General features: G+C 49.4%; 1 protein-coding gene and 2 long non-coding RNA genes across 3 annotated transcripts; all 3 read right to left on the minus strand.

Moving 5' to 3' along the window:
- Positions 1-188: 188 nt before the first annotated feature.
- LOC140682139 (uncharacterized) lies at positions 189-6,762 on the minus strand. The gene is made up of 2 exons (XR_012053404.1): positions 5,439-6,762; positions 189-466 (listed from the first exon to the last, which is right to left on the minus strand). It is a non-coding gene; the product is annotated as an uncharacterized lncRNA (long non-coding RNA).
- On the minus strand, positions 3,808-5,403 carry LOC140682114 (uncharacterized). Its single transcript, XR_012053361.1, has 2 exons — positions 5,053-5,403; positions 3,808-4,231 (listed from the first exon to the last, which is right to left on the minus strand). It is a non-coding gene; the product is annotated as an uncharacterized lncRNA (long non-coding RNA).
- A 10,674-nt stretch (positions 6,763-17,436) lies between the features above and the next one.
- Positions 17,437-19,131, minus strand: LOC140682105 (uncharacterized). Its single transcript, XM_072923027.1, has one exon. The coding sequence runs from the start codon at positions 19,021-19,023 to the stop codon at positions 17,437-17,439; it is 1,587 nt and encodes a 528-aa protein (XP_072779128.1). The 5' UTR covers positions 19,024-19,131.
- Positions 19,132-19,404: the final 273 nt, after the last annotated feature.

The raw sequence follows: 19,404 nt of genomic DNA on the forward strand, positions 1-19,404 counted from the left end.
CTTCTGATGTGCCTTAATGTGCATGATTGCCACCTTCTCTGGCAACTGGACTGCTTCTAGAAGTTGCAGTATTTCTAATGTGTGTTTAATGTTTTTCCCTTGAGAGTTCAGCAGTCCTCTTTCTTTCCAAATGTCTCAGTGAACATGCACTACTCCAAATGCATACTTTGAGTCCGTATATATGTTCATTTCTTTCCCTTTTGCCAATTCCAAGGCCTGAGTTAGAGCAACTATCTCAGCCTTTTGTGCAGAGGTATTTGTTGGCAGGGGTCCAGATTCTGTTACCTCCTTGCAGGTAGTAACTGCGTACCCGGCGTGGCGTTTTCCACTGATGACATAACTGCTTCCATCAGTGAACCAGATTTCTGCATTCTTGAGAGGGGTGTCCTTCAAGTCAGGGCGGCTGGAATAGGTGGCCTCGATAGTCCCCAGGCAGTCATGCTCCACTGGCTCCCCTTGGTTTCCACTGAGGAAGGAGGATGGATTGACAGTGTTAGCCACTACTATCTCTACATCATCTTGCTCCACCATAATAGCTTGGTATCTGTTGTGGTTTGACACGGAAAAGAATTTTCTCAGAAGGAAGCGTGTCAAGCCAGTCAGTGATTTGGGTTAGATATTAGCACTTAGGCTGACCAATTGAAGGCTAGACACGCATCTAAGAACACAGAGGGGTTAAAAGCAAAATTCCCAGGAGAACTTGCTCTTTTTTGTTCCAGTACTCAGAGAGTACAGACTCTCTCCCCCCCCCCCCCCCCCCCAGGTGGCTGGGTGGGGGAGGAGAAGCCATGCAGCCTGACTGAGGTAAAGCCGAAGGGTGGAGGGACTGGGACCGGGCCAGCTCCCTGCAGATGGAAGAGTAGAAGAAAATCTGAAATGTCTGCGCCCCCCCCCCCCCCCCCGCCCCAGAGTCTCTCTGGAGAGAGAAAGAGACAGAGACGGTACACCATGGGGAAGGAGAAGAATGGGGGGGGGCGGAAAGTGCCCAGCTGTGGGAGCCGAGTTCCAGGCAGAGAGCCCGGCCAGCCTCCGGGTAATTTAGACTTTTAACCCCTTCTTAGATGATGAAAGCTTTATGACATATTACTCCTCCTCGATTTGAAAGAGAAGAAAAGAGACAGTCTGAGACCTGAGATATTAGAAAGAAAAAATCTAAGTGGGAGGAGATGATGGAGTAGCTTTTGGCTAGACTTTTTCTTGTTAACCATAAACTGAACCAATTCTCTTCTCCAAGAGAGACTGCATTTTAGGGGGATGTTTGGTGAGCCAAAAGACCTGTTTCAGTGACTAGCAACACAGGAGTAGAGTGAATGGAAAAAAGTTAAAGAAGTTTGTGGTGATGCCCTCTGTCTTCAGAAAGAAGATAATCTCTTTTCTTGAGACCCTTGGCCCCAGGGGAGAAACAAAATAGGGGGGACTGTGGTCCCAAAAAAATGAGAAACTGAACTGTTGTTTTTCTTTGGTCCTTGGCAAAACATCCTTGAAAAGAAAACCCTACCCTATGAGCAGTCTGTCCATCCATATATAGTAGTGAGAGCACTGTACATAGAAAGGAGAGTTGTCACCATAGAATTTTTTTTCTTTGGGTGGTGCCATGTGTGACATGGAAACACAAGAAGTAGCAGCTGTGTTTCTTAGAGAGTCTATGGCACAGGAGAGACTCCTCTCTCCCTCGATAGACTGAGTATTGATTATCTGAAGGGTGGGAACCTAAGTGAGAATCCAAGTTGTGTCTCACTGTAGTTTGTTAGAATGTGTGTGGGGGGGGGGGGGAGGAGGAATGTTTTAGAAAGTTTTCATTTTAGTTTTAGTGTATGTTTTTTCTTTCTTTTTCCTTTTATAGTAGTAGTGGTTTAATAAAGTTTCTCCTTTGTTATTAAGCGTAAGCCTACTCTGCTCTGTTCCTGATCGTATCTCACAGCAAATCATTTGAGGAGTTACATTTTCATAAGGCACTAACATTGTACCAGTGTTAAACCATGACAGTATCTCAGGAATCTTTGTGGGGAAAGCCAATGCCCGCCTTTCATCTCTAGCACTGCGGACACCGTGTGAGACACTAGCACAGTAATTTTCTGGCCCAGGGTGAATTTATGTGTGTCATGGTTTGATGCTGGCGCAATGCCAGTGCCCCCATGAAAATGCACCTTCCCCAAATGAGTGCTGTGAGATGCGATCAGGAACAGAGCAGAGCAGGCTCAAGCTTAGAAACAAAGGAAAAAACTTTATTACCCTACAACTACAATAAAAGGAACACACAGAATTCAGGATGAAAACATTCTAAAACATGCCTCCTCCCCCCACCCAATTTCCACCAAAACACAGTGAGATGCAACCCTGGGTTCCTGATCAAGTTACCACCCTTCAAATAATCAATTCTTAGTTCATCAAGGGAGAGACGAGTCTCTCCTGTACCATAGACCCCCAGGAAACACAATTGCAACCTCTTGTGCTTCCATGTCACACATGGCAATTGCCTGGAGAAAATCTGCCAATGTGACACCCTCCTTTCCATGTCACAGTGCTCTCACCACCATGCATGGACTGAAAATACTCATAGGGTTTGTTTTAAGGATGCTTTGCCAAGGACCAGAAGAACAACATTTTCTCATCTTGGGACAACAGTCCCCCCCATTTTCTCCTCCCCTGGGGCTGAAGGTCTCGAGAACAGAGATCTTCTTCCCTGAAGACAGAGGGCACTGACACTGTTGAAGCAGGATGGGAACAGAAGAAACTCCGATTCAGAAGGCTAGATGATGTGAATTCCAACTGATTTATTTCAAATACATCCCTCTTTTATAGAGAGCATCGTGCAGACTAATTTCATTGGTCTTAAAGTAAAAACATATCACCCCATTGGTGTGCAGTGAATGACGCACGGTGGCAGAACATATCTATAAACAATGCGAACAACAAGAGAGATAGAGAATTATTTACATTCCTTTGCAACTCTTTCCCAGGCTCTAGCCTGGCAGAAACTCTCCTTTCTCTCTGACTGCACTGAGAATACCCATAGGGCACCACCACACCCTCCTCAACTTTTCCTCTGTTCACTCCACTCCCATCACTCTCAGTCGCTGAAGCAGGTCACCCCACTTCTGCACTCTCTTGGCCCAAGTCATTGCATTCCCCTAAAAATGCAGTGTCTGTTGCAGAAGAAAATTGGTTCAGTCTATGGCTATACAAGAAAAGTTCAGCCAAGGCCACTCCATCATCTCCTCCCACCTAGGATTCTTTCCCCATCTTCTTCTGACATCTCAGGTCCCAGGCCGTCTCTCTCTCTTTCTCTTTCAGATCAAGGAGTAGTGCTTTGCAAAGCTCTATTTTCCCAGGAAAGGGTTAAAAGTCTTGGGCTCCCAGGATAGCTGAAATCTCACAGAAGGCTGCCGAACTCCGACGGCTGGCCACCTTCCTCCCCCCCACCTCTGTCTTCTCTGCGGCATACTGCCTGCACATGACATCAAATTTCCAGGTGGAACGGGTTCTCTCCTTCTCCCTCTGGGGGCGCTGCCTGGGACATCTGAGTGTTTCTCCACCCTTCTGTCCTGTGGGGGATCCGCCTGGTTCCCTTCCCCTCACCCCCCTCTCTCTCTGGGGCTCTGGCCTACCTCAGGCACAGGCCGCATGGCTTCCCCTTCCCCACGCAGCCTGTGGCTGTGCAGGGGAGGTCTGCACTCTTCGCTGACCAGAACAGAAGAGAGCGTTCCTGTTATGGTTTGACACTGGCAAAATGCCAGTGCCCCCTATGAAAATGCAATTTCTCAACTGAATGCTGTGAAATGCGATCGAGAACAGAGCAAAGCAGGCTCAAGCTTAATAATAAGGAAAAAAAACTTTATTAAACTACTACTACTATGCTACTATAAAAGGAGGGGGGGGGGAAGAAGAAAGAAACACACACGATTTAAAATGAAAACCTTTCAAAGCATTCCTTCTCCCACCACCCAATTCTAACAAACCACAGTGAGACACAATCTGGACCCCAATTAGGTTTCCACCCTCCAGATAATCAACACCCAGTCCATCTGCAGGGAGAGAGGAGTCTCTCTTGTGCCACAGACCCCCCAAGAAACACAGCTGCCACATCCTGTGCTTCCATGTCACCACATGGCACCGCCCGGAGAAAAAAAAAGTTTGCCAGTGGTGACCCTCTCCTTTCCATGCACAGTGCTCTCACCACCAATGCATGGATGGACAGACTGCTTTTAGGATTTTTCCTTTCAAGGATGCCCTGCGAAGAGGGAAAAAACAACAGTTCAGTTTTTCATTTTTGGGACCAACAGTCCCCCCCATTTTCCCCTGGGGCCGAGGATCTACGAACATAGATCTTTTTCTCTTCTTCCTCTCTGAAGACAGGGGGCACTACCACAAACCTCCTTAACTTTTCTCTGTTCGCTCTACTTCTGTTTTTTTCCCAGCTGAAGCAGGTCTCATGGGCTCACCAGCATCCTCCTAAAATACAGTCTCTCTTGGAGGAGAAGATCAGTTCAATCTGTGGCTACCAAGAAAAAGTCCAGCTAAACAGCCACTCTATCATCTCCTCCCACCTAGAATTTCTCCTTCCAACATCCCGGGTTTCAGGCTGTCTCTTTTCCTCTCCTTTTCAAACCAAGGAGGAGAAAAATTTCACAAAGCTTTAATTTCTCAGGAAGGGTTAAAAGTCCCAACTCCCAGAGATGGCTTGCTGCCCAGGCTCCAGCTCCCACAGCCCGGCTGGGCACCTTGTGGCCCCCCCGCTCTTCTCCTTCCCCGCGGCGAACTGCTGATAAACCACCGCCGTCTCTTTTCTCTCTTGGGAGAGAGAGAGACTCTGGGGGGAACGGAGACATCTCAGATTTTCTCTACTCTTCTATCTGCAGGGGGCCAACTCGGGTTCCAGTCCTTTCACCCTTGGGCCTACCTCCGAAGGCCACATGGCTTCTCCCCTCCCCCACCCAGCTCGTGGCCAGGCAGGGGAGAGTCCTGCACTGACCGCTGACCGGAACCCAAAGAGAGCGAGTTCTCCTGGGAATTCTGCTTTTAACCCCTCTGTGTTCTCAGAGGCGTGTCTACCTTCAATTGGTCAATGTCCAAATTGACTTCTTCCTTCCAGAAAAAATTCTTTTTCCGTGTCAAACCATGACAGCAGATGCTGGTGCCCCCCCGACTCCTTCGCTGGTGGAGCCTGCGCAGACGGCAATGCAGCCTTTGGTCCATCTCCTGGCACGCCCAGCGCCTCCCGCAGGGGCTCCTACACTGCTGATGGGGCAGGTGCAACTGCTTCCTGGTCCGCCCCTCTGTGCGCCGTGCGGACCAGTTGATTTGATTTCATTTGCGGTGCCAGTGTCAGTCGTCTAACAGCACGTCTTGGGCGGGACACCCATGTTATTCTCCGCCCTCCCCACTGTGGGACTGACTCCCGCGCTGGGGGTGGTGTCTGCCTTCCACGCCCCGCTCACCATTCCAGCGGCAGCAGCAGCCTTGCCTTTCGGTCCTCCCACCATCCCGGAAGTGACAGCGTCCCCGCCGCCGTGGCCGCTGCCACCAGCGCCCAGCCGATCGCCGCCGGGGCCGAGAGAAGCGCCAAGAGTGCCGTCGCTGATCCCAGGACCGGCAGAGGTGCCGCGGCCGCCGCCGCGGGCACCAACACCGAGAGACGCAGCCACGCTGCCCGCGCCGCTGGAGCGGGCAGCGTGCCACGTGGCGCGGGGGCAATGCCCGCAGAGCGCAGCAGCTCCTGCCGCACCACTCACGCGGGGGGGGGCAGAGACTTCAGGGTGCAGGGGCTTCCGCCGCCGTGTCGCCTGAAGTCGGCTTAGCAGCTGCGACTCCGCCCTGCGATCCAGTGGCTGAGAGCCCTGTGCTGGACAATGAATCCAGCCTGTTTGTTTAAGAGCCTGAGTCCAGCCCACCACTCCCTCCGCTTCCTCCAGGCTGCACCGAGCTCTGTCCCTCTGAGGCAGAGGCAGCAGGAGGGAGCACCGGCTTGGTCCGCAGCAGCGCCACTGCTGCTGGTCCCGAAGCTGGGGGAAGGGGGATGGGCGGAAAGATGGAAGAATTGCCAGGATTCTCGCAGCCGGGTGGGAGCGTGCACTGAAATATAAGGTTGGAATGGGTCGTCCATCTGCGGGTGGCCATGGGATGTCCCAGAGACCCCAGATTCAGGGGCCACAAGAGATACCAAAGAGAAGCTGGGCGAAGGGGCCGAGCCGAGTGCATCTTGACTCAGCAGAGAGCCTTGGCTCCCCGCCCACCCGGCTGGCTCTCAGACACTTGGTCCTGCCCACTGGGCCAGGCCCCCCGCCCTGGCAAGCATCGCTGGGTCCTAGAGCCTGCCGATGCTGCTGGCTCTTTTGGAAAAAAAAAAAAAAAATCAGAAAGATCTGTGTTTTTACTGACAGCTCAAAGTACTGGAAAGCCACAAATCAGCCTCAGCCCAAATTGTTGAATTAAGGGCTGTGGCCATTGTATTTCAAGGGGGAGTTTCATGGCATTTCAGAGATTTCTCAAGTGTTTTTGAATTTGGTCAATTTCTGAATTGGGTCAATTTCACTCAATTGTTTTGAAAGCTTTGAGGATGGATTTTGGACCCGAGTTCAATTTCATTACTCAAGTTGTCCACTGAGGACATGACTGCATGGGCCAAAAACCTTGCATGATTCTTCTACCAAGTGCACACACCTTGCAAAAGCAATTCTGATGAATGCCAACCAAGGCTTGACCTGCTGCACCTTACTGACTGGGATAAATCCCAGAGGCCTAAAGGCTTTGCAGCTGTGGCAAATAGATGTTACTCATCTTGCCAAATTCAAATTTGGCTGATTTGGGTATGTGCACGTGTTTGTTGATACCTTCTTTTCTTTCACGTGGGTATCTACTCACACTGGGAAATGGGTTTTGACAAGCTGGACTGCCAGTCCTTTGTCAGACTGACAATGAGTGGTTGCTATCTTAGAGTTGGTAATTTAGCTCTTGAAATTTATAATATAATTTTGGAATCTCTTTGACTGTTCTGAGCCAATATCTGATGGGGGTTTTGAATTATCAACTGATGAACCTCGGAATCGTGTTTGTCCTCTTCTCTTCAAGGGGCCCTGACAAACACTGTCTACTTTTTTAAACAAAAAGGAGAAAATGTAGATATTCTCAGTTCAGTCAGAGAGAAAACGAAGGTTTCTAACCAGGCAGAGGCCTGGGAAACAGTTGAGAAAGAATGTAAATAATTCTTTATCTCTCTTGTTGTTCACATTGTTTATAGATAGGTTCTGCCACTGTGCATCATTCACTGCACACCAATGGGTGAGATGTTTTTACTTTAGAACCAATAGAATGGGTCTGGACGATACTCTCTATAAAAGAGAGATGTATTTGAAATCAATCAGTGTTCTGCTCTCGCCTTCTGAAGTGGAGTATTTTCATACCATCCTGCCTCAACAGCATCACTCTGGTATGGTCCAAGGTCCAGTGCTAATATTCCCAAGGCGATTCCTTATTTCTCATGGGAGAACAAAAGGAAAAGCTTCCTCACATCTGGCAATCCCAGAGCTGGAGCTGACATGAGGGCTTTTTTCAGTTGGTTGAAAGCCTGCATAGCTTCCTTTGTTCATTGGATGTCCCTGCTTTTAGTTGCAATAAGTTCATATAAGGGCTTAACAAACAGTCCATAGTTATAGATCCATAACCTGCACCACCCTGTCATCCCCCAGGAAAGTTTGTAGTTCTTTTACAGTCTGAGGTTTTGGGGTCTGGCATATTGTCTCCTTCCGGCTTTGGCCCAGGTACATTGTCCAGCACTGACTTCGTAACCCAGATAGTTTGCTTTCTGTTTTACTACTTGAGCCTTTTTCTTTGATACCTGGTACCCTTGGAGCCCCAGAAAGTTCAAGAGGCTTACCATCTAGGCCGTGCACGCTTGTCCGTGTGGCTATCAGGATGTCATCTATGTACTGTCATAGCTTTCCTTCCTCTGGAGGGGCTTCACAGGTCTCTAATTCCTTTGCAAGTTGTTCTCTAAACTAAGTGGGCTGTCGGAACTCAAAATGTCCCTCAGACATTTTCAGAGGTTCCAGGCCTTGGTCAGAAGCATTTTAGACCCTGGCAAGCAGCTGAAAACAGCTGTGATTTTGAGTTTGAGCCATGGAATGAGTTACCAACTTTGAAGGTGGAACAAGCGGTCACAGAGGCTTAGATGGTATAGTAGAAGTAGTTACAAATTAGAGGGGAAAATTTTTTAGTATTGTACAAGGGGGTTTTAACACCTGTACAGGGGGGTTTTACTTTGTACATGGGGGTCAGGAGTTCTAAGATGGAGGAAAGTGGGCCTGATCCTGTTCTTCCTCCTTCTTCTTCCTTACCTCCATGTTCTTGGTGATGTTGGCACTCACAGATTGGTTTAGAGTAGAAAAGCACATTGTAACATAGATAGTAGGTATTGGGGAAAATCTGTAAGCATATAATACGTAATATATCATATAAAAGATAGCAGCAGCCCTGGGCGGGGAGAGAGACGACAAAGACACCAGGCAGTGAGGGTGTCAGGAGTGTGTGTGTCTCTGCCTGGGCTGCTGACCAAACAGCCGCAGCCCGCAAAGACAATATTTTACATAACTAGCAATAAACTGCCTTGAGACCAAACAACAAGAGGCTGCAGAGTTTTTCTTTAGAAGCAAAGGTTGGAGAAGAGACTTTACCACCACACGAGACCCCTGAATCAATCCCGGGGTTCTCACAGTGGGTGAGTTTTTAAATCCTTGCGGCAGTACTGTCTGTGTAAGTTGAGTTCTTTGCCCGCTTTTAGGACTTTCCCATTCAAATGCAAAAACTTTCTGGCTGGCCCTGTGGATAGGAAGGCAAAAGAAGGTGTCTTTCAAATCTAAAACAGTAAACCAAGTTAGTTCGGGTGTTAAGCAAGTTAATAACGTGTATGGATTAGTCACCACAGGATACAGATTCTCAGTTACCTTGTTCACAGCTCACAGATCTTGTACTAACTGGTATAACCCATCAGGTTTGTGGACTGGTAGGATAGGGGTACTAAAATCAGATTGACATTCTTTTAATAATCCTAGATGCCAGAAGTTCTCAATTACTGGGCTAATTCCTTCCTTATCTTCCCTCCTCAGAGGATACTGTTTAACCCTGACAGGTTGCTTTCCCTCTTTCAGCTTGATCTGTATAGGGGGAGTGTTTTTTGCTCTCCCTGGTACATCAGAGGCCCATACCCCAGGGAATACCTGATTCATTATCTCTTGATCAATTTCAGTTTCCCTTGTGACTTCTCTAATGGTTAATATCAAACTCAACATTTCTACATACTTTTGATAATTTACCACCAGAGTAATTTCCCGATTTTTAAATGTAACAGTTGCCTGTAATTGTCCCAGCAAATCTCTGCTCAAAAGTGGCTCAGGGAAGTTGGGCATATATAGAAATTTGTGGATCCCCCCTGTAGTAGATAGGGACAGGCGAATGGAAGATCCCGGGATGTGACAGAAAGAAAGACCCTTCCCCCCTTCACCCTGTAACACGTTATCTATCACCCCCAGAACATGTAACCACACCTAACCCAGTAGTTTTCCACTCCTGACTAACCCTAGAGACCCTACCAACCCCCCCTGACGTAGCAAAGTCCCCCAAGACTATTTAAACCCATGAGATAAGATAATAAATGCTTTCGACCGTCCACCACATTGGTGTTTGCATGTGTCGTTAGCCCGAGTAGCCCGGACTAGGCCGGGCTGCCGTGCTGCCTCCTTGCAACCAGGTCACCGTTGCCTCCCCTGAAGGCAACATATCTGGTGCCGAAACCCGGGAAAAATTCGCTCGGGTAGCGGGATTCGCCTGGACAAGGGCAGTGGCCGGAGCGGTCAAACTGTATCTAGGCAAGGGAGACGTCCCAGGATCCGTGATCGTCATGGACGCCATTGCCAGGGTCGTAAGTGTGATTCGTAAGCAATGGGGTATCGAGTGTAAGCTCAAAGACTTTTATCTTGCTATAGCAAGGCTGCTTGAGCTTGGGGCGATTGAACGCCCCGTGGATGTTCTGCATCCGGAAATATGGGAAAAATGCACAGCCACTCTGGCCGAGGACACGAAATCCTCAGGCAGTGGCAGAAGCCTTAAGGCGTGGGGCAAAGTAGAGAAAGCCCTGCACAAAGCAATAGAAAAGCAGGAGACATGGAGCGCGGCGCGTACGTGTTTATTGGTTACACCCAAGCTAAGGGTAGGAGCGGGAACGCAAACTGCCCCTGAGGGCGATCCGCCCGGGAGCGGCGATCCAGGGGGGCCCAGCACGTCACGCCCCTCCCCGGGCCAGAGCCCAATCCCCGCCGCGGAAACCTTCCAGAAATCAGCGGCTTCCCCATCCGTCTCGCCACCGCCGGTCAGTGACCCGTTGCCGGAGGTGCAGCAGCGCGCGGAATGCTTTTGGCAGGGGCTGGCGAGGGAAGCCAGAAACGCAGAAACCGCGGCTCGGGAGGAGATCCTAACCACGCTGCCACCCTACTCCGTTGAAAATGGCACTGGCAGCCAAGGAGAGGGGCGGGGCGCGGGCGGTCTCGGCGCGAAAAGCCTGGAGGCGTGCGGTTTTAGGAATGCGCGTGCGCGGGAGAAAGAGGAGGAGAGCGGCAGAGGACACAGAGCCAATCGGCAGCCGCGCCTGACGCCGCTACCATTTAAGGGAGAGATTTCCCCCTGCAGGAGGCAGGGCAAGCCTGGGGGGCGGGAGCGGTGCCATCCCCGCGGGGAGGAGCGAGCTCGGAGCCGGACAAAAAGGCACCGAGCCCCGGAAATGCGCCGGCATCCGACTTCCGACTCGGAGTCCAGCAGCAGCTCCGCCAGCCCGGAAGAGCTGACAGAAGCCGGGTGGGACTCTGAGACAGAGGAAACGGAGCCAACGCGATTTAAGACAAAACCGAGTAAAGCTTTAAGCTGCACCGAAAAGCAACAACAATACGAACCAGCCCAGTTTACCAACTGGGGAGAAATATCCTGTTGGGGCTGCGGGAGGAAAGGGCATCTCGCTAAGGAATGCAGGTCCCGGCCCCAGGGAAACGGGACAGGGAGGGGGCGTGCGGGCCGCACTCAGCCTCCTCCCGCCGCGAATACAAGGTGGCCCATCTATGCCAACCCCCAGTGGGGCGGGGAGCCCTTATACCCCATACCCCCACAGGAGGCAGCCAGCTTCATACCCCCGCTAGTGACACAATTGCAGAGTTTCGCAACACAGCCTGCAGTACCTTCGTACCCACTACCACCGCAAGCAGCGCCTGTGCCGCAGGGTCAGCAGGGGACGCCCCAGAACGGGACCCCTGGGTGGCCCTGGCCATGAAAATAGGGAAGGAGCCCCCGAAGGTGTGGGGGACATGCCGCCTTTATGGCAGTCAGGACCCCCACGTAATAGGGCTTCAGTTTTGGGCAGACACAGGAGCAGACTACTCGATTTTTCCCCAAGCACTGTGGCCCTGACACTGGCAATGCAAAGAAGTCCTCCCAGTTAACGGAGTGGGAGGGCCATCCCGAGCTTGGAAAAGCACCCAATTAGTAGCTATAACGCTTCATACAAAAAAGGGACCAGAACAAACAGTAGTAATCTGTAAAGACATTTATTGGTATTCCACGGACAGATACAAGCGAGATCTCTGTGGTTGCTCTTGGGGGGTCAGGTTTATTCGGGATGCAGAAAGGCCCTGCCTCGAGCTGCTAGACACAGCACGTGGCTGGGCCTAAGGTGATGGGGGAGGGGAGAGACAAAGAGGGGAGCAGGGACTCCCGGAGGAAGTTCCAGGAGGAGAGGGGAAGATCCAAGAGGGCGTCCGGCCCCCCGGAGACCCCTTATCAAGGGGGGCTCCAAGGTGGGCTGGAACAGGACCTGGGCCAATGGGGTCACAGACACCTGATGGTTCAGGGGAGGGTTACAGGTATGGGGTGAACCATACATTCTGGGGGGTGAGATGGAACAGTCCATTTGACTTTTGGACCCCTCTGTAGGTGAGGGTTATTGTCCAGCCAGTAGGGGGCATTATATTCGTCTTGGCTGTACTATTGTGGTTCTTAATCATATTTATCTACCCTTCCCAACAGCAATCCACCCCTACATTTTGCAAAACTCTCCACCCCTGATAGGAAGGGACATCCTTGCTATGTTAGGAGTCAGGATTACTAATTTATAATGAGGGCCACTGCTGTACACCCACTGCTGCCAATCAAACTGTCTTTCAGAACGAAACTAATGAAAAACTGTGAGTTTTGGTTTGCAGGACATGCTCGTGGACCGTCCCCGTGACGCGTACACCCCTGCTCCAGAGGGAGATGATGGACCACCAAGCCGTCAGACAAAACCTGAGAGTCCCACACCGGTGAGACCCAGACATGCACAGTGTCTTTGTGCGATTTTGCTGTTGGGGCTTGTGGCCGGGGGGCAAGCCGACCCAGGCCACTACCCTCATCAGCCATTTAGGTGGGTCATGCAACATCTTTCAAGTAACAAGGTGTTCAAAGAGGTCACCACAGCGAACACCCCATCCTTCGTGTTCCACATAGCCGATCTGTTTCCAGGACAATCAAAACTATGGCCCATAAACCCACGTATCGTGCTCATGTACATATCCTACTGGTGCGCAGCGTCCAACCCAGGGAAAAGGTACTGCAACTACCCGGGGTGGGGACATTGCGGATATTGGGGCTGCGAAACCATTGTTACAGATGCCAGACCATGGGGAGACGGGTGGCAACCGCAGGAGCCCGACAAATTCTTACAGTTCACCTGGGCACCCTTTGGCTGCAGAGACCACAATGCACAGCCTAGATATCGGGGATGCGTAAGTTATAACATGACCGTTCTACAGCCAGATCACCCTAGTTGGGCCACAGGTAGAACGTGGACAGTGGTCCTCAGAGGACCAAGAAGGTGGGTAAATGTATGAATTATCAGGCTCCAGCCACCAGCACCTTGACCAGTAGGACTCAATAAAGTTATGAAGAACGTGCTAAAAGGGAAAAACACAACCCACCCCAAAACCTTGCCCCAAAAGTCACTGATACCCCGACCGGCCTTGCGGATGCCCCCCGGATAGGCCGCACGGCTGAGTCAGATCCAAACCCAATCTTTCATATGCTAGAAGCTACCTTTCTAACCCTAAACAAAACCAAACTGAACCTAACTCCTGTTGGCTTTGCTATGATGTTAAACCCCCTTTCTACAAAGGCATTGCTTTAGACACCCCCTTCAGTTACTCCACAACCAGTGCCCCCCACCAGTGCAGATGGGACACTCCCCGCAGAGGAATCACCCTGAGTCAAATCACAGGACAGGGCAGATGTTTTGGCAATGCGACTTTAGCAAAGCAGAAAGGCAACTTCTGCACTAAAGTTGTCAAGCCCAGCAGAAAAACCAATAAGTGGGTGATCCCATCCGCATCTGGGATGTGGGTTTGCCAACGATCCGGAGTGAGTCCTTGTGTGTTCCTTGCCAAATTTAATGACTCTATCGACTTCTGTGTCCAAGTTCTGATTGTTCCTAGGGTCCTGTACCACTCAGAGAAAGAGATATACCACCTTCTCGAGGAACCTCACAGACTCCACAAAAGAGAAATAATCACAGGTATAACTATCGCAATGCTGCTCGGCCTGGGAGCAGCTGGCACAGCCACGGGTGTCTCAGCCATCGCAACCCAACAGCACGGACTCTCTCAGCTGCAAGTGACCATCAACAAAGACCTACAGAGGATCGAAAAATCCATCTCCTACCTAGAGAAATCAGTCTCTTCGCTTTCAGAAGGGGTTTTACAAAATAGGCGAGGACTAGACCTCTTGTTCATGCAACAAGGAGGACTGTGTGCAGCCTTGAAAGAGGAATGCTGCTTTTATGCAGATCATACAGGAGTTGTTAAAGACTCCATAGCAGAACTCCAAGATAGACTGGCTCAGAGAAAGAGAGACAGGGAAACCCAACAGAGCTGGTTTGAATCCTGGTTCAATCAATCACCTTGGCTCACCACTTTAATTTCCGCCCTGGTAGGTCCGCTGGCAATACTGCTTTTAGCTGTTACCGTAGGACCATGCCTACTGAACAAACTAGTCTCGTTTGTTCAGGCCCGTCTAGAACGGGAGAACATTCCGTTCATAGGCCAGCAACAAATGCTGTAAACCAAAAACTGCGAACACAGTCAGTCACAAAAGCCTTCAAGACTCTCCTTGCGAAAGTTACTCAGGTTTACCAAACCACCTTTTCCTTACCAAGTTACAAGTTTGTACCTCACTCCAGTGCCTATATCTACAACTACCTCATTTTATTTATGAAGAGGAGGGGGGAGATGTAGTAGATAGGGACAGGCGAACGGAAGATCCTGGGATGTGACAGAAAGAACGACCCTTCCCCCCTTCACCCTGTAACACGTTATCTATCACCCCCAGAACATGTAACCACACCTAACCCAGTAGTTTTCCACTCCCGACTAACCCAGAGACCCTACCAACCCCCCCTGACGTAGCAAAGTCCCCCAAGACTATTTAAACCCATGAGATAAGATAATAAATGCTTTCGACCGTCCACCACATTGGTGTTTGCGTGTGTCGTTAGCCCGAGTAGCCCAGACTAGGCCGGGCTGCCGTGCTGCCTCCTTGCAACCAGGTCACCGTTGCCTCCCCTGAAGGCAACACCCCCACTGCTTTCCCAGTTTATATTTTAGCGGCCTAAAGAAAAATGCCTTTTCAGTTTGCCCAGTTGTTCCTGTAACCATAGCACTGATAGCAAAAGGTGCCTTAGCGCTCTCTTTTCCCTGCTTTTGTTTCAGCTAGCTCCGTTGGGGGGGGAGCGCTGGCAACTTCGGTGTTTTCCGGCGAACCCTCGCGGGGGTCGGCCGGTGCTGCGTGGGTTTGGGAGCGAGGCGAGTCCCGAGGCGAATAAAAGGAGAGAGACTTTTTCCCCCACGGGCGATATCTCGGTTTATTGCGGCTTGGTTGGGAAGGCAAAAACCGAAAAGGGTGCTGCGTGCTAAGTTGGAATTTGTCCGTGCCGCCTGGCCGGTTTGGGGGCGGGGCGGCGTGCTCCAAAGCTGGCCGCGATCCAAGGGAGGCTGCGTGCAGAGCCGCGGCGCTGCAGCCGGCTTGTGCGGGAGCCGCAGCGACCGCGGCAGCGGCGGCGGCGGCGGCGAGGCTGCGGCAGCGATCGCAGGACAGTCCGAGGCGGCCGCGATCGCCCAGGGCAGCGGCGGTGGTGGCGGAGCAGATGCAAGCGGCGGCGGCTGCGGCAGTCAGGGGCCGGGCAAGAGAGAGAGCCGCGGCAGCACACAGGAATCCGGCGGGAGAAAAGGCGGCGGGCCGGGCAGCAGCAGCAGTCGGGGGCCAGGCGGGAGAAAAAGCACCGGGGCGTCCCCAACCCGCTCTATAAGTACTGAATAGGGGAAACCCGGGGCGGCCAATGAGATAACGCCACGGGGGGATTGGGGATAGTGGGGTGCAGGGGTCCAATGGGAGATGGACAGATGGAAGGGTGCCAGGTCGTCTCCCGACCCCGCCGCGTGGCTGACAGATGGTCTGAGAGACGTAAACAGAGTGACTCGGCACTTTCTCGGGAAGGCAAACCCCGGGGGGAAATGGGAGAACCCGGGAGGTCATTACAGATCGCGAGGGGATACATGGAATGACCTTATACATAATAGAACATATAATAACACAATTCCACAACTCCCTCTTCTGTTTTTCAAAAGAAAAGAACGGAAAATAACTTAAACGGGAGGTTTTACAGTCCTTTTCCCCATTGTTGAACCCAATGTCTGCTCGGTTCTTCTCTGGTTGTGTGCGTTGAGCGGATGTCAGCTCTGATGGGGCGGTGAAGACTGCGTGGTCGATGTGCACGGTGGAATTGATGACCTTTAAACCTTTTAACATTCCTAAAACTCATAATAAGAACAATGAATGTTAACAGCAACATAAGTCAGCATTCTGGGTTTAAATCAAAAGGGAAAGGTGAGTCTAGGGAACTGTATGGTGAAAGGGAAGGCTCTGAAAGAGAAGGGGCTGAATCAAAAAGGAAGGGGGGAGACTCTCCGTCTGCGGAGGGCTGCATGCTTCACCTGAGGATCCCTTTTCTTATCAGTCTGGTGTTTGGGGACATATGGCTGGACAAATTTGGACGGGACCCATCTCAGGCCTGAGGGCGTGGACACGCAAGCGTATCCCCGTCCCCAGGTAACTAACTCATGGGGCCATTCCAGCTGCCAAGTCTCTGGATTTTTGATGCTCACTGGTGGTTTTTCCCTGTCACGATCCGCTTATAGCGGGGTGTCGTGATGGTTCGTTAGCCGATCCCAAAGTGCAAAAGACAAACAGCAGGGGACTATCAGTTTAATCACAACAGATGCACCTTTATTAAGGGCCAAAAACAATAAATGCGATAGTGGGGTCAGAAAAGAAATAAAAAGGAGAGAGAGAGAGAGAGAGAGAAGGGGGGATGGGAATAGCTACCAACACAGGCGAGGTCCTCAGTGGTCCGGACGATGGGGATCCGTCTTGTTGTGTTGGGGAGAGTCTCCGAAATCCTACCCAACCCAGGGGTCCAGTTATAGTCCACAGAAGGAAAAGGGGGGAACGTGCAGAACAATGAGAGTCTATTGAAATTGCTATGGGGGGAACAGGTGTATCTACAGAAAATCATCCAGGCTGAACAAACACAATAATGAATAAGTCCATTTAAGTTACTGGAGAAGAACAGGTCATGTCATTTCCCCCCACCCCACTCTCTGTGGTAGGGGTCTCAGTCTCAGTCCTTGGGGAGAGGGTTCTTGATCTCCGTCTGTCACGGTGGTAACGAGGCAGATGAGGGGTCTTTAGTGAGAGACCACCAGAGTCACCCCAACAGTTCATTCAGCTTAAAGGTGGAGAGTGAAGCAGGAATTGCAGAGGGCCGCTCTGTGCTGGGTCCACGCTGGGTCTTCGCCAAGTCCTTGCCAACTTCTTGCCAAGTTCTTGCCGGGCCTCATTCGGAACGGAACGGAACGGTACAGCGGCTGCACCGGCACTGTTGCCTTCTCCAAGCCGGAACTGTTGTGGGGGAAGGGAGTTCCTTCTCGTGGCAATCGGCAGGCAAATGAGTGAGGGTCTTCAGACGGCCTCTTACACCACCCCGTGACTGACGATTGTCCTCAAGAGATCTTTAGGAGGGTTCTGTAGTGTCGTTGTGAAGTCTTCAGGACTCGTCTAGTGTTGGCAGCATATCCCAGAGAAGGGAAAGAAAAGAAAAAGAAGGGGAAAAGAGAATAGGGGAAATAGTAAAACAATAACAATAATTAGTATAAATTGAATCAATATTAATTGGAACAATTTTAATTGGAACAATTTTCTAATCAATAAACAATGAGTTGATTAAATACTATTAAAACAATTCTTTAAACTAATAAAACAATCTTTAAGAATTCAAATCAGGTTTTCTAAGTGACTAAAACAAACAATCTTCCAATCTTATAATTGCTTTGTGTCTATAGTCCTGGGGATGTCTATAGTATAAAGCACATTGGCCAAGTGGTGTGCATTAATTATAGCTGTCAATTTTGTTAATCGTTTTATCATTCTCCAATTCATAATAAGCAAGATTGCTGATAAAGCAAAGCCAATCAAAACTAAAATCAAAAGGACAACAATGGGATGACACAATTTGTTCAGGATACCTGTAGCAGTAGGTGACCACCCAAAAAGTGTATCCCACCACCTATGTTCTGCATCACTTTTCACTCTTTCTATAACCCGATGTATTTCTTGTACATCATGATGAATAGTTACCAGTGTTTTTTGTCCGTTCTCCTTGATTTTTCCTAAGATTTTAATTAAGTCCTGGTGAAGCAACAATTGCCTTACCAGAGTAAGATTCATTCCAATGGGGGTAGGCAATAGCTTATGGATCAGCGTGTAATTAGATTCTAAAAGTTGATATGAGGTAACTGGAGCTTCAAAAGAAAAATCACATCCTGTAATTTTAGTGAAATTGCAAGCACAAAAATTTGAATGATTTTTAGTATCTACTACTGTGTCTTCTACATACACCGTGTTACAAGCAGTTCTAAAGCATGCACATCCATTGCCTATATATACAAGGAATGTTTTAGGAGTTTCGTTAGGATGAATTTCAAAGTGACAGATATTTTGTTCAGTGTCCAGGCAAATATCCTGAGCTATAATTGCATTGCCTTCACAGATGAACCCTTGTTGTTCTCGGACAATACAAGATTCTAAGTTAACAGTTTGCCATTTATCATCAATTTGTCGGGCCCATTCTCTATGCTCAGAAGGATAGAGAGTGGCTCCATCATGATTCAATCCTAATGCAATAATGGGGAATATTGAATGCACGGAGGCATTGCGTATGGTTAACACAAAAGCTGTGGCTAAGTTTTCAGTGGGGTCATAAGTAAAGTTCACCAAATTCCACCAGGATTGGAAATCTTTTTCAAAGTCAGTGGCACTGTCCCAAACTATCTTCCGAATTTCCATAGGAAACGTGCCTTCTTCACCTTCTCTTATAATTGAAGCAGCAACTGACTGCATCCATAATTGTGCCTGGATGCAGCTAAGGGCTAAGGAAACGTTGCTTTGTGTAGCATTGAGTGCATCAATTATCAATTCGTGGTCATTCATATTTACCTTTTCCCAATTTGGTAATATGTTTGTTAGCAACCACTGATGTGTTCCCAAGGCTGATAAGGATGATTGCAATGGTTGTTGTAATTGGGTCAAATCTTTGGTTGTAGCAGCCAATTTATTTAATAATACTTCTGAATTAATACTATTTAGAATTCCCAATCCTGTTCCCACAACACCAGTTATGTCTCTTGGTTTTCGTGTTTTAGAAGGGTTCCACTGTCGTAACCAGGTCGTCCAACCCTGGAAAGAAGTTTGCAAGAAAGGTGAACAAGCTGGCTGAATTTCAGAGACATTGCTTTGCATTAGCAATTTAACTTGTTTAAGAGACCATGCCGGATTGAACAATATTTGTTGTTGGCCAGTTTTCCTGATAATATATGGTCCAACTTTTGAGATTTTTGGAGTAAGCATAACTGGTGGTTGAGTTTGAGTGGTGGTGGTGGTATGAACTGTAGTAGTTTGGGTTATAGCATTTATTACGAATTTAAAAGAAAGTCCTTCGGTGTCTTTGCCCCAAAGACAAACTACTTCTGCAGTTTGTGTTAATGTAAAATTGTGCCAACACTCTTGTATGTTTGGGTGCGTGCAAACCTCCTCTCGCTTGTTTGTTTTACCTGTTAGGACACTAATTGAAGTTGCTTTATCGTAGGCAGTTTTGTTAATCATTCGGCACCCTATACTAATTTTCTCTCCCATTTCCCCTTGAAGCTGCCAAGGTTTTTGTTCTTTCCATTCTTGCTTAGTGTATATTTGATTATTATGCATAACAAGAGTTAATAGATTTAAATCTTT

The sequence above is a fragment of the Taeniopygia guttata genome, chromosome W (assembly GCF_048771995.1).
Source record: "Taeniopygia guttata chromosome W, bTaeGut7.mat, whole genome shotgun sequence".
NCBI classification, from domain to species: domain Eukaryota; kingdom Metazoa; phylum Chordata; class Aves; order Passeriformes; family Estrildidae; genus Taeniopygia; species Taeniopygia guttata.